The 16,341-nt window shown below is 35.0% G+C and overlaps 1 protein-coding gene across 1 annotated transcript in view; it reads right to left on the bottom strand.

Annotated features, from left to right (window-relative positions):
• LOC144433564 (regulatory factor X 4-like) overlaps positions 1–15,051 on the bottom strand; it is a 73,335-nt gene extending 58,284 nt beyond the window's left edge. The window contains exon 1 of the mRNA XM_078121882.1: positions 14,967–15,051. Coding sequence (XP_077978008.1) covers positions 14,967–14,979 — 13 coding nt within the window. The 5' untranslated portion in view covers positions 14,980–15,051. The remainder of the gene's footprint in view (positions 1–14,966) is intronic.
• Between the last annotated feature and the right edge of the window lie 1,290 nt (positions 15,052–16,341).

A 16,341-nucleotide genomic window follows, 5' to 3' on the forward strand; every position in this document is an offset into this window, starting at 1 on the left:
TGAGATACTGTTTCAATACGGACAACAGTCATTGGAAGTGACGGTGTTGTTGTATGTAATCACGTAAGGACACAAAATCGTACAATTATCAGTTCAAACGATTCTGAAATGCTCTCTTGAGAATTGTCATACTATTTTGAGATATTACAATGCCTTTGTAAGTGCCTTAAATGAACTTGAAATGCAATATTGAGCTGTCAACATCATTACCAGCCGGAAATGACGGGTTTTTATACACACTAACTATAAAAATAGAGGGACAATTTATGTAAAGAATGTGGATACAAAATGTGTTTTACGGTTTCAGAGAAACATCTACCAGGGACGTTCATATGAAGACATACGGCTTTCCCCAGCATCTAAAGTCTGAGCTCAGACCACTAAAAGTTATCTGAGGTCTGAGGAAGGCACTGTGAATTCTAACTCGGTTGAGTATAAATCAAATCTAAATGAAATGTGTTGAAATGTTGAATATACCCATAATCTAGGAATAATACATGGCTGGTTGACAAACCGATTCACCACACTCTTGGACCAGACAGCAAAATATACTAACTTTACGACGGGTAAAAACGACAGTTCAATAGACTCGTAAAATGGTTACTAGAAAACGCATACATATCGTCGCCATCACTGTCATTAATTTCTTAAAAAATGACACATACGTCTACTGTTGTCAAATATACATGTCATGTATGGTGGTTTACGGGTATGAAAGTAAACATCCAACGCCAGCTAGGACAAGTGGACTGTTACCAGGTGCATGCAATGTAAAAATCGAATTTAGCAGTGACCATCTTTATCTTAAAACGGTACACAACATCAGTGACAAGTGACTTTAGAGAAATTGTTTACTATCAATATGGAAAAAAAACAATGAACACTACTGAGACATTTTCTCTACCGTGGTATTGTGTGCAATTAATTTGTAAAATTAACTTAAAGGCTAGGGGTTAGTTTTGTTAAATACACTTATTTCAACTATCAAAACTTTGCGCGTTACGTTCTGAAAAAATCCGGGACCAAGTTGGAGAGATGGTATGGGAAAGAAACTGGTTTATTGGTTCATTCATGCCACTGTTCTGGAATAGATAAGCATATGGATTAAGCTTAGCATTTTAATACAGTCGCATTCCTGAGTTAATCATTTCAAATGTCTAGCAGCAATTGGTTAAGCTCTTACTCGAAATTCCATCGTCTTAAACCACACGCTTCATTTACGGCACTGTCCAAGACGCTATTTGGCAGTGTCGCGGAAGAAATAACAACTCTAGTTTGCGAGAATTTCGAAATTCAAGTATAACATTACGACATAATTTTGGAATATCAGTATTTCGGAAAACACAACAGTCTCAATTTCCAAAACTACTGTTGAGACTTTTTCCTTGTGTGTATTGGACTATATTTACAAGCTGCTATCTCTATCACTCTGTGTTGACTCATATATTTACTTTCTAAATAAGTGTGTAAGTCACAAGTAAATGTAGCACACTAGCATACTTTTTTGAAAGTGGTGTCTGAGTTTAATGTGAACAGACTGCGAATATCGCTCGAAAAACGTCGCATTTTCGTTCATCGCATTGCAAGTTTTGTGAAGAACTGTTGATCAAAACTGCAGAACTAGCCAGTCTAAATAGAACAGACCAGTCCAAATAGTGTAAATTCAAATGTCGTTAAACAAAATGCATACCTTCATTATTATTATTTTGGTTTATGGTTTGATTTTTCCGTCAACAGCAAATAACACTTCGAAGGAACAAGTGCAATTTCATGTTTCATCATTGCTAACATTTCATGATTTGTTACTTAGTTTTTGTCAATACTTTCATACATTCAAGGAGAATACAGTTGCAGATAGCTATAGATTTAACAATTTCATATCTCGACTGACATTTTATGTCAGTAAATGTTAATATATAATTATAGTATGCAATAATAATTTCATTACATGTGAAAATTTCATCTCACAGTAAACAATTTTTGAAAGCGAATCCCTAAATTTTCGCCGACGGTCTCGTCAGCATCGTCAGGGTGTATTACAATTGGTCGTTATTTGACTCTGTGAGTAGAAATGTTCATTTGTATCTAAGAACCCAGACCAGAACATTCATTCTCGCAATTTACTAAGTTCATCTTTCAACTGTAAATATTTTTAGTGATAAATTGACAAATAAACTCGAAGCTGAGCAATGATGATAGCGTATCGTAAGGTTGTCGTTTACATGTATCTCCTGTATAAGTGATAAGCTTATATCGTGTTTTATATATGTTTACTTTGAAAATAGACTTTGATTATATTGCAGTTAGTACCTTTATTGTGTATTGATTACCAGTATTTTAACCAATACACACAACATAATTTGATAAACTTAGAGCTAACAATATGTATTTTTTGACAGTTCCAGTGGTGGAATAAAATTTTAAACCGATTGAGTAATATTTGATCACTCGAGTTGTTAAAAATATATTAAACCACCAATCACAGCTTATATAGATCTTTTGATTTTTTACTTACAAAGACATAATTATTGAAAATGCATAATTCATCAAAGATTAATAAGGATGTGTTTATTTTATACTTTTATTAAGATTGGGTATGATAAAAGTATTTCTGACGTCTCTGTTGTTGAAAAACTACCATAATAATGTTCATTTTCTGCCGCCACACCACGCCAGCTGTAATTTCTATTTTGTTAATTTCACCACTACCCCTATTACAAATGTGTTGGCTCTCCTTTCCCCGAAATATACGCTACTGCTCAGTAATCAAGCTTAAAATAATGCAAACATATTGCGTAGACTCTTATTTCGTCATAATTGCAAAAAAAACTTATGAACGTGAAATGTGTATAACTTTACGTCAACCAAAATACATTGACAATTTAAAAAGTGATTTAGGAGAGAAAAATGAAGCAGAGACTTGAAAATAATTGGAAAGCAACTCGTCAAGTCTAGCAAGATGTAGTTACTAGATATTCTAAATGTAACTATATACATCGGTGATCCGTGTCGGTTACTATCATTACATTGGTAATAGTCGAACATTTCGAAGTGGTTTCGTAAAATATTTAAAAAAATCGTAGAACCGAATCAACTTTATATATTTTGAATGCGTTGACCGTAACTTTGATATGGTACATAAAATATTTTATACTAAGAATTCACACAGACAATCTGTTTGCAAGCATATTGAGGAATGATCTAAGTCGACCCAGCCTTCCCAGACTAACCACATTATTGTAAATTAGCATCGCATTGCAAAGCCATGTTATGTCTCCGATGAAGAGCAAATTGGTTGATTGTATCCTAACAAATAAAATGTGGAGGGTGTAGTATAAGTTTTTTGGAAAAAAAACTTTGTAATGAGTTAATAACTAGTATGCTTTTGGTAGGATAGCGGTGTGAACATCTAATACCACAAGTCATACACCGCCACGCAAATAGGCTAGATAATTATCTATTAATCATCCTTTGTGGTCACTGCAAGCAGTAATATTAGTTTCTATTGTCAACCATTCAATATGTGTTATGTGGAATATTATTGGACTTTATCGTTTAGACTATACACATGCCGCGATTCCGATCAAGCAGCTAGTTGCATGGAAAGGTTCGGACATGTGTGTCTTCCCGCCAATGATTTTGAAAGACTTCAAAGGAACCCGCAGAAATTAAGCCACAAAGGCATTTGGCTAACTTTTACAGCTAATTAAATGTAGACATATTACACCAGTTGGAAGTACTATAAAGACCATTGTCTGACAAACTTTCTCATTGACGACCAAATAAGACGTAAGGTACAAAGCTACAGAACCGAGCCTGTGGGGTCACGGGGTCACATCATCCCATCAATAGCTGCTAGGACTGGTGTAAATTATCATGAAAAAGACTATTGGAGGCTGACAATCTGTCCCCAAATTACATCTCTTGTGGAAACAACGAAACAAAAGTTGCATTCCCCAGCCGTGCACTGCCTGTCTCGCATCTCATTATTGTACGTGGTAGTGAAGTTAGAATAACGGAAAGCTGAATAGTAATTAACAGTAACCAACTCAAAAACCGACACGTACTTGTTTGGTATACATGACACCCACAATGCCTTGATAACAACATCAGTAATGGTTCTCGATTAGAATCCATTTCAATACTGCACCTTGTTTTGTTTTGTTTTGTTGTCTTTTTTACTCACAATTTGATTTAGCACGAACTGTCGTGTCGTTATCATGGCAACGTAGTTTCGTGATTAAACCTGAACAAGTTAAAATTCTCCAACTGTACGACTATGCCTATATTCTAGCTTACACACGATACGTTATATGTCGTCAGTTATCAACCCTTATCTTGACCAATCACAACACCATACATCGTACATGTCGTGGTGGTATATTTGTTCTAGTAGTTACCATGGTTACAACGCATGGACTTACAGCTGTCAGGATTTCACCAAACCAGGTGTGACCACCACCATTACCATCGACGAGATGTTAACAAGAAAACAAACAAACAATGAAAGTACTTTACAATTGTCAAGGAAAGGCTCCCGTCCATACATCTTTCAAAAGTTAATTTATCTATTTGGCAAATTGGTCATGGTGTTAGCTATAGAATACGGTGCCATGGCTAAAACGACGTTAAAATGACAGTGATGGCAGTTACAAATGTTATCCTGCTTTTACAGTTCCCTTCCGTTACCTCTATCGTCGTTAGTCTTTTGTGCTGCAAACAATTTACCCATTTCACCTTTAGCCCTTCGCCTTCATGTTAAACTATACGACCCACTGTCTTAAACCAACTGTTTATATATGCACCTGGGTGGCCTTCACATTTGACGAAACAGCAGGCAAAACACGAAGAGCAGATTCTCGTGTGACTGTATACAAATTATGAATATGTTCTATCACTTTACAACTCGTCAATAGCATGCATTCAGCTTTACCGGTTCTCGAGTTTGTCTCGAAAGTTTTTCTTTTTTATTTCCGATGCCGAATTGGTGATCAAAGGCAAGGAACAAATACGTGAATGGATGACTTGATCAGGTCTTCAAAGGATCAAACTGATGACAAACAGTAAGCAGACACTAAGCCCCGCCAGTAAGCCAAGACATAATTGCCACAAATTAACCCATTGTTAGATCTAGTGGTTTTTCTACCTCCCATGGGAACATCGGGCGTGTCACTGTAACGTTCTTTACAGAAATAAGGACACAGTTGTTAGCAGGGATAAATGGGTAGCATAGATCCTTTAAAATCAAAACTTTGATCTCCTAGGGAGACTGGTTGTTTCATTGAAACTATAGGTACAACACCAAAACAAGTTTTGGAAACTTTTTAATCTAATCTGGTCCTCTACATAAAATGGCACATTGTTTACGTCACTTTCATTACTGCATATACAAAGTCTATTCTATATTATTATTATTCTGTAATAAGTCCCTCATAGGGTCAAACCCTTGTTTATGACTATCCTAATGTTTTACAAATTGTTATGTTGTTACCTACTAGCAGGCAGAGAATGAAAGGAAAATACACGTGTTATGGCCACCAGTCTATAAGTTAATGGAGATGTCGAACGAATCATCAAAAAGCAAACAAATAAACGATTGTCTAAATCTTGGTGTCTGTTTAGAAATTGTCCCATCTTTAGATTGATTGGACGTATTTTGTGTCAGGTTAAATGAGTACTGTCCGTATCACCTGTCTGCAACCACCACTCTAATTAGTCCGCTGGCCTCGTCTATTCACAGCTATTTTATTACACAAACAGTTGTTCGCAACGGAAAATTCCCTCCGCTTGACTAGGTCGATTCAAACAGTTTGTAATATAGGGAATGGAAAAATTGAACCAAACTCATCTCAGTGTTGGTCTGTATGTGTTTTGGAACCGACAAAGGTTGGATCGCCAGGAGACTTACACAGTGTAAGTAATGTCATATTAAATGCATCCAAGCGTTTCTAACTTATCAAGACATCATTTAGGCTTAGTGATGGGGAAAGATTACGCCCAAAGCCGTATCTGCTTTGACAAGTAAATGACAATACAACTTCAACATGGTGGATATTTTGTCTTCCAAATAATAACTTCTCAATGTATACAACAATTGAAAATGTAAATATGGGTATACGACAACAATTAAAAAAGTGGCTTACAAAGTTAATAACCATCATGTCATATTCAATCTGGATATCAAAATAATAAAGAACAAAGAAAGATGTAGAAACGATCAGAAAAGCGGTTTGAATTTTAAAAGATGCTTGTTGATGTAATAGTAACAGCGATATGTGTCAACAAGTGGTCGAATACTATGATGCTGTAGCAACCATGCACTTTGTTCTAGGTATATTTGAAGACGTCACATTCTGTTGTGACCTCAGTGATATAGTAAATATGTTGAGAAAGTCACAAAACTATACTATTAGACGTTAAACGTAATTTTCGTCATTCCAAATTCAAATAAGACCGTGGCCATGACCGCAGAATTTGTCTCAGTATTTGAGCACATCATTAATAGTCGATGAACAATTTTTGGAAGCTTTGTTTGTGGAGATGAGGTTAAAATGTGCGTATGTGCTGCCTACGAGCTTCATCTTTCATTGGAAATCAACAATTCATAAGGCACGTCTCTGCGCAACTATAACTATCTTGGAGAGAGAGAGAGAGAGAGAGAGAGAGAGAGAGAGAGAGAGAGAGAGAGAGAGAGAGAGAGAGAGAGAGAGAGAGAGAGAGAGAGAGAGAGAGAGAGAGAGAGAGAGAGAGAGAGAGAGAGAGAGAGAGAGAGAGAGAGAGAGAGAGAGAGAGAGAGAGATGTACTGTACACATCTATGGGATCACATCGACACCAGGTCATGGAGATATAAGGTTCTATAACACTATATGGATTTGATAGCAATAATTAACAAGTATGTGAGTTACTTATAATAATAAAAAGTTACTTATAATAATAATAATATACAGGCAATATTAAAAAGTAGCAAAAAACCATAGATCTAAGAGCCATAAGGTCTTTGTATTAACGATATAAGGTAAGAAAAAGGTACTCGGCAAGGGGAAAGCGTGAAAGAGTTTTGCCGTAATGTTGTTTACTACAATATAATGATAAATGAAATTGTTACTTTTCCAAGAGGTCTGAATAAAATGGAACACAATGATGACCGTAGTATTGTTGTCAAAATTAGAGTGTCATTTCAGCTATAGATAACACTTATTTCAATCAATACAAATGCTACTAGTTTCAAAATCGTAGCCAGATTTATGTAAAGTACCATACCCTCGACAGGTGTTGCATATTGGTCCGTTGACGTTAGGACACTCGAGAGACCAAAATACAATATGGTTGAATGTATGGTTCTAAAAACTTAGTAACTGCAACATATCTTATTCCTAAATAAAACCAGTCGACTGTTAAATATGGTAATGATCACCTACGACCATGGTCCAAGTTGACAGAGAGAATGAAAAATAAACTTTTTTAAAATTATTAATTGCTTTAAATAACACAGAAAATATTTCTAAATCTAAAATTCGCTAGTCAGATATGGGTTTGAAGTTTATGACAAATCATTTATTTGATTATAAAAAATTCTACGTTTTATGAGATTGTGTTTATGCTAGCAATGTACAAAATATTGTTTCATTGTCATATGGAAAATCTGTGACTAAGCGCTTTTGCTTCTTGTTTGTAATGTGCGGTATATTATTTAAGGTAAAATACAAACGTCCTTGAAAATCAAAGTTCTTTAACTCTATCCATACAATGTCATAATTATAAAAAAACTTGTTCCCGACTCTTTGGAAATATATAAGAAATCAGCCATCAAATGAAAACCTTCCAATTCCGAAAGCTCACCACACGATTTGCCAATTTCATTTAAAATACGCTGCTGTGAAACATTGGATCTCCTTCCCCATTGTATTAAAGAATACACATTACCTTCAAGACAAAAATACGATCACAATTGTTTTCAGATTTCTGTTCAGTTTTCTCTCTCTCTGTTTTCTCTTCTGGATTTTATTTTTCATTACACAATTAATTGGTTACATATTTTTGATATTTTAACGTTGTTATTGTATGGACTAGATTAGTCCCTAGTGGACTATATCCATGGTCCTTACCACAAACATACTATCATTTATTGTAAACATTTATTGTGGGTACTGTATTATAAGCTATTGTATATATTTAATTGTTTTATGTTATGTTCTTATTTTTCTAGTGAAATAAACTTCAATTCAATTCAGTTTAAATAGGGGATTCAGTGTGATTTGAACTGAGAATAGGTTCCAATTTTCATGACCAAAATAGTTTAGAGTTCATTAGAGAGACGCATTCTAAGTTTTAAGTAATGTATTTTTCACAAATAATTTTCAAGAAATCCTTTCAGTGGAATATTCTTAAAAATAAAGATACTACTACAAATTAAGACTTTTTTATTTGTTGTTAATATCACGACATGCGTACACTTCCAACACGTTGGTTGATATAACAACATGTTGTACTCAACATTTTCAAAAAAAGATAAGACTTGAAAAGTCACGAAATGCATCACCAAAATTAAAGTACTCGATACAACGTGTGAATAAATGATATCATTTACTTCTGTGCAGGACCGTCGATTTGTGTGGTTACCTTTTGAAGCCGTTTATTTTCGAAATTTGACAATTCACGGCATGCAATCCTACAGGTGGTTTTGGACGAATTCATCCACAGCTGAAAACCAAGTCACTCACTAGTAGAAATACCATCTTCATCATTGTCAAACGTACTGATTTTGATGGAATTGCAATTAAAAAAAACCTCACCAAAAAAAAGATTTTGTCGTCTCTCAAAACTTGAATTAATATTGCAACTTTCATCATCTGGCAACTCGGAGACAAACAATCTTTCTACACATTGCTATGATATTTCCTTTGTGTTTGTAATACCATTATGATAGTAGTGGATCGTCGCCAAATGATTTACAAAAAAATATATATGTATTTCTGAAAATTGGGTGTAGGTAGTGCAGGAGTTTACTTTAGATAATTTTATTTTATCTTTATAAAAAAAAATAAGCAAAATGTCGGTCCGTTCAGTGATAGTTTGTAGAAATATGTACAGACATAACTGGTAAAAAGAAATGTGTTATCTTTTTGTTTTAAATTTTATGGCTTACAGTTGGGTCAGTCAGGGTATCGGGAAGACACATTTTTTTATTCGACCTAAGATAAACGTAAAAGAAAATGTAACAAAACTATTTGTTTGTCGTACACACCAATAAACCATAGCAACGTCGAGTCAGATACTCTCCGTTTCAGTTAGAATGGTTTACATGGCAAATTGCACATTTATCGAATATCAGTCCGTCGTTAAAACATATTGAGTTTTGCTGGCGAATTATTAGCCTTTTTTTTGCGATAAGACACAACATACATTTTTACGAAGGATGAAAGCACGTCAAAGATTTCAACGAAAATTGTTCTACTTGAGTCAGTAAGAATGTCAGATTCTGAGAGATTTATTTTGTTTATACTGTCTGGATCTAATCTACCTATATTTTTATAATCGCGGTGTCTTCCATTCAAAGAAAGTCTCTATGTAAAACATCAACATGCTGTTCTGGCGGATTATGTTCTATTTTTTTCCACTGGTTATGATTGGAATCGGTTTACACAGGTACATTCCGACTTATTCACTGAGATAACCATATCTGTAATGATTAACGAAGAGTGGTGTTGTCGAACATATATATATTCTGAGTGGACTGCACGTCTAAATCACCCCACTGGTCGGACTGGGACGAGGGATGGATCCTGTTTATGGACATGACACGTTTACTGGAGTGATGCGAACTGTTGACTCAAGCTGGAGACTCGTAGGGTTTATTAAACGAAACTAAAAAACAACTGAAAAAGACCGAGAGCATGTAGTTTTTTTATTTAATTTGATTCTACCAGAGTAAGTCAAAATAGCAAATATTGAATTCCGTTCAGTCGTTTAAAAATGCGAGGCGGCACTCAGGAATAATCACCAATATTGCAACAGGTTGGTGATTTTGTGACCGCCATATATAACCAGCGCAACATACGTACTAGTTTTCTAATATGCGCCATCACGTTCTCGAACCGGAAAGCCTGATTCCTAATAACGTTTGCAGTCCAGTTATTTCAGGCAAGACTAAATCAAGAATAGAAATGTACTATATTTTCTTTCAACAAAATTCAATATAGAGATAACAACCGTTCTGCCGGTATGACTGCGAAATCAAGTCGACTTTAGTAGCTGAACAGTGAAGTGTTTGTTGGAACAAGCGCAGTTTGTACGCCATTATTCAAATGACAAATTGTCCACTGTGTCGCTACAAAGACTAGATCATGATTTACGTATCTGAATTCTAAACAAAAAAGTCACATAAACAAAAATGTTCAACCACATGACCTTCGATCGATGACCTACAGTTGCATTTGAAGTGAAAGAGTAAAGCGATTGTTAATTTTCGACGGGTGTCGTATTCTGGAATGCGTGTTCAGAACCTCGGCGAATGTCATGTCTGACGAAAGATTAAATAACATTACAACGAAGACAAGACCCAGTGGGACTATGATGAACAATATAGTTACATATTTCATTTCATTGAATAGCAAAGTTTTATCACCATTATTGAAATGAATTTCTTTTTTATATATTTGAAGATTCAAACGTGCTTTGCATGTGACAAACAGTGACAACACATAATACTTTTACGCTACGGATTCCGAAATCAATACCAAGCCTGAGCTTAATGAATTTATTCCACACAAAAATGTTGAATGTTATCGTAGCCTATCTCATTTATTTCAGCAGATGTATGTACAAATCATGGCCTGATCTAACACCCTTCAGTTTATTGGGTTGTAAGCAGTTTATCACAAATATTTAATTGCTGTGACGCTTGTTCATTATGATAAAGTTGTGGAGTTGCTTTGATCATGATGTACTGTGTTCAGCTAGTCTTTGTAGCGAGAACGGTCCACAACTCTGTTGGCGGTATCACTTTGATATCCTAGGATATGTCACTCTATACAAGAATAGATCTCTTCTTTTGAGATGTTATCTCAACATTTTTCTTTTTCGTAGTATTACAGTCGTCATACGAGTCATATTAAAAATGTTGGTAACAATAGCATAAACCCTAGAATAAAGATAGTAAAGTCATTTTTTCCTAACAGGCACAATTTTTAATAACAATTTTCCACGACATTTCATTAAAAGTTGCTTTCCCCAAAAGTGACATACTACAATGATTGAAAGGAATCCTAAAAAATAATGCAACATAATGCAAAACAAGGTGATTGAAGAACAATGCATAATTCGGACTGAGAGAGTAGAGAGTAGATAGGGAAGACATTAAGTTAGGACTGAAAGTAAAAACACTTAAGAAAAACAAACAAACAAGCAAACAAACAAACAAACAAACAAACAAACACACATGAAATTATGAATGAATAAATAAATAAATAAATAAATGAAATGGAATGTTTAGAAAACAAAATGAATATTATATAAAATGACATAGCGAAACTTACATTTCTAACAAAATATTTCGTAATACTATCTCTTTGAAATGTATCGTTCGCGATATTATTAGTAGACAGAATCTCGGCGGAGAGTCATATATATATATATATATATATATATATATATATATATATATATATATATATATATATATATATATATATATATATACCCGGTATGTACATACAAATATATACCGCGTTAAATATTCGAAGTACATTGTTCTCTCTTTACGATTAATCACATCCTCAAATATTGTTCACAATTATCTCATCTTCAAAAACTTTTATTCAAAACGTCGGTGATCTTATACTACTATATTACTTACACCTTTTGTACATAGCTCTCTCTCGCTCTGTCTCTCTGTCTCTCTCTCTCTCTCTCTCTCTCTCTCTCGCTCTTTCTCTCTCACACACACACACACACACACACACACACACACACACACACACACACACACACACACACAATATATGGTTGAACACTCGTGCCATCCATCACGTTAACTACAAGATGGTCGGATTGTGTTGCGGTTTCCATATTTTCACTCATATTGCCCAGCCATAAAACAGTTGATATACAGTTTTAATTGTGTGCAATGCAGCCTGTATTAAATGTTAACAATCCAGGACATATAATGTGATCGGTGTACCAGATGGTGACCATAACAATATGAAAACATGCTACCTTTCAAAGACTCGTTATTTTGTTATATTACAGCGATCTTTTCTATTTTATACGCAACAAAACATAATACTAACACTGGTCAGTATTTTTTCCCTTTCAGTTGCTCTTTTCGTGAACAGAACTTGTAGGAGACCGACTATACTAAAATCTGAAATAAATCTGAAATGAGATTATATAAACTTTGATGTCTATTATCGAAGGTATAAACTTAAAACATTTGAAAAAGAAGACAGGAATTGTAAGCTTATTGCAGTATTCAATTCATTTTTATTCATCTTTATCTACTTAGATTCTTATTCTGTGACAATTGGTACGTTTTTATTTTTATCTCATTCATTCATTCATTCATTCATTCATTCATTCATTCATTCATTCATTCATTCATTCATTCATTTAATTTTTTTCCCAAATCCGAAATCCTTTCATACTATGATTCTATTGTATTATGTCATATCACATTTTAACCACATTTATTTAAAATGTAAAATGTTCTTGCATCTATGTACATGTAATGTACTTCGATCGTTGATTCGGTTTGACTGTATCGGTGATTTTTCTTGTTTTAATAAAGTAATTGTTAAAAACAGAATATGATGAACCTCACATGGATAGTTTCTTATAGAAATCGAGTTTAAAAAAATAGAATATAAGTATTTATGTTTACCACCTATGAGAAGAGGGAATGGAAGAGAGGGGTGGAAGGGAAGAGAGAGGAGGGGGGGGGGGAGAGGGGAGGGAGGGAAGGGGGATTGTATATTTGAGATGAGTAGTGAAATGGTGTAATGCTATGTATTTCAGAAATCCCGTCAATATTGTATACACGCCATTACCATATGTGTGTCCATTCCCAGAATAACATCCATAGCCAATTTATGATGAAATCCTCGGTCTCGCCACGAGTAAAGATCAATCTAGAATTTTATGTTTAATGACAAGTACTTTAGTCATCCTAAAACAATAAATAACGACGAAGAAGGGCACAGTGTGTCTTTACAAAGACCGAGGTAAGGAATACGACTTCCTGCAGTAAATCTCAATCGATATGTACTGTACAGCGGGCGTATATATACATATCAGTACCATTTGGTTCGGTTTAGAGCTGCAAGTATGTAGGCTTACTACTCGACCTCGCCACCCGGTCGCTTGTGGTGCAACTAATAACCAGGGAGTTGGTACGTGTAACCCTCTCTATGTGGATGACTGTACCTGCTATGTCCACACTTCCATACATGCCTGATATCTAAACAAATGAAATTTTCCAAGAAAATACGACAATTCCTATAATGCCAAAGATGGCATTTCGCTGGTCAAAGTCAACGAGAGATGTTATGATGGACTGATTTCACAGAACACGGTTCCATTTTTTTTAAAAGTTAGAATTTTTTGTGATTATTTCTACTCCTCCTTTCTACCCTAATTTAGTGCCTTTATATTCCGTTTTCAAGACAAAGGAAACTGATTTTAACATTCAACTTTGGACGTCATGCTGATGGATGTTTACAGGACGTGCGTACGTAAGAGTGAAAGGAAAGGTAAAAAAGTGAAGCCTTTTTAGTGGCGTATATCAACAACTCTTTGTACACGTAAACCACGGACAGTGGATTATGCATTTGAATGGGTTGACTTCAGTCACTGTTAGGAATAAAGAGATTTGACTTTGAACACCACATTCAATTATCCGTTTCTGAATGGTGTCTAAGGAAAGACATTGCTTGTGAATCTATATCACTAAATTTATGCAGTTTTGGAAATATCTGGAGCAAATATATTTTTCTCCGTATTTCCAAAGCTTATTTTGCGGTCAACCATGTATTATAAACTAGGATTTTTCGAAATTATGGTCAACTTTACTGCTGTTCTTTGTTTAAAATTGAATGTGTTTATGTTCCCAAGATAATCGCATATCAATTATAATACTAATTTCAAGAGCTGAATATACTTTAGCATAAGATAGAAACTCTTCTGGTAATGTTAATCTATTGAAGTGTTCGCTTGGACACTGTTTACGCTTCCCGGGATCAACAAGTGGGAGAGGAAGCGATTGAATGTTGGTGATACTTCGGCAGGCAGAGCTTTGTACAACGTCGGAAAAGACAATTGCAAGACGATACCTGATATTACAAAAGAATATATATATATTTACTATCTTCGATACTTTATGCTTTTCAACATCCTAAATAAACAGCAACGTTAACTTGTGTTCACCCAATTCTCTCTCTCTCTCTCTCTCTCTCTCTCTCTCTCTCTCTCTCTCTCTCTCTCTCTCTCTCTCTCTCTCTCTCTCTCTCTCTCTCTCTCTCTCTCTCTCTCTCTCTCTCTCTCTCTCCCGAGTCACGGCGAAAAAAAGAAGTAGAAGACACGAAGTGTGATTCACCACAATCAAATGAATTCTATACTAGGACAATATTGGCTCGCAGGAAGGCAAATTTTAACTTACCTGTTTATATGGCTTGGTTGATCATACTTTGCCATATCGTATTGCAATATCAACTTAGTGCCAAAAACTGCGGAAAAGTTTGCGAAATCCGAGCAAACTTGAAAACATTAAAAATGAAATTGTAAATACTCCTCGTCTATCAGTGTGGCCAGGTTCAAATTGCTTCCGGTAAAACGTTGGACTGTCTTTACCAAACAACAGTTAGTCTATTAATGACGTTGATACCGTCTATCAAGGTTTGATAATAGTATGCCGTAAATGGTTCACTAATATTCGTATCTTTTGAAGATGTATTAAAAATAAATCCATACATACCTGTTTGATCCATTGCCGTGATTTGATGGGCTAAAACCGTGCAAGGACTGGCTGTCAAGTGTTTCAACACTTCGCGTATCTCAGCTACGCTTTCAAGAGATGGGGGAAAGGTGTCGGTTGCCAGGGAAAGGCGCCACTTTCTCCGCTGTAGCTTGGTGAGGACTAACGTTAGAATTTGTTTCCACGCTGCTTTTTAATCAGTTTCCCTGGCTTGGTATCCCAAATAGGATTGAGGTTGTGACCCCCTAACTTACTCAATATCGGTGTAATCGGTTTTGAACAATAGAGACGCTTTACATATACGGAGTGTTCGAAAGTCACTTTTACTGTAGCGCGAAATAAATAAACCCAATATGAACTTAGATACATCATGCTATATGTACAAGCATGTAACGTCCAAGTAAATTGCTGTATTTCATAATCCACCGATGTGAAGGATCAAATGTGAATTATAAGAAGTTCGGATAAGAAGAATTTTTTTCTTACACGTAACCTTCGTTCTTCCAAGTCTGTTACCGTCCGGTAAGCCTTCATTGCATATAACGGCCTTCGTCTTCCGTCATCAAAACACACTTTCTCGTGAGTACCATCTTTTTACATACATTTGAGCCACGTTTCAATATTTTCATAGTGATTTATGCACGTTTTTGTATTCATAATTACAATTCGTGTAAATTAAATCTAAAATCTTTTTTTTTAAAAAGAGTAAAAAAATTTAACATTGATAAAATCAAAATTCCAGTCTTTGTAAAACTAAGTACGTGTACTAATATTGACAATAATCGTTGGTTTTATTTTCAATTTGTCTTGTTGGTCCACTGTGTTGTGAATTAAACGCTAGCATGGAAAAACTATACCTGCAACGTTTACCACAATATTAGTATCAGTTCTGAAAGAGGCAAAATTTGTCTGTGACTACCACTACTTTGCTGTATTTCAGTAGTTTTTATCGGAACATTTCCAGCTCCCAAGCTTCGAACGATTTCTCAGTGTTGCACAACCGGTAACAACATATCTATTACTTGCATTTTTTTCTTTTTTCATCCTAACATTACACTTGTATTTCACGATACAATAGTACAAAGTGAATGGTTCAAATAATCAGTTTGGGAAGAAAAATTACCGATAAACTTATTTTCTATTTTTAATATTTTCATTTATGACCCTGTTTTCATCAAATATTTCTTTTTTTTTGCTTCGTCTTTGCTGTCTTATGTATCATTAGTTTAAAGGAGCCATCCACTAAGTTTGAATTGGTAATCTTCTAAATGGGCGGGAAACAACAAATTGTCTTTTTAAACGAAAACTTCTCGAATTGAACTGGCGTACGGCAACTCGTGAAAGTTTACGTACGCCATGCTTTGCAGCCAAGTAT

This window comes from Glandiceps talaboti, chromosome 4, assembly GCF_964340395.1.
Source record: "Glandiceps talaboti chromosome 4, keGlaTala1.1, whole genome shotgun sequence".
Classification (NCBI taxonomy): Eukaryota; Metazoa; Hemichordata; class Enteropneusta; family Spengelidae; genus Glandiceps; species Glandiceps talaboti.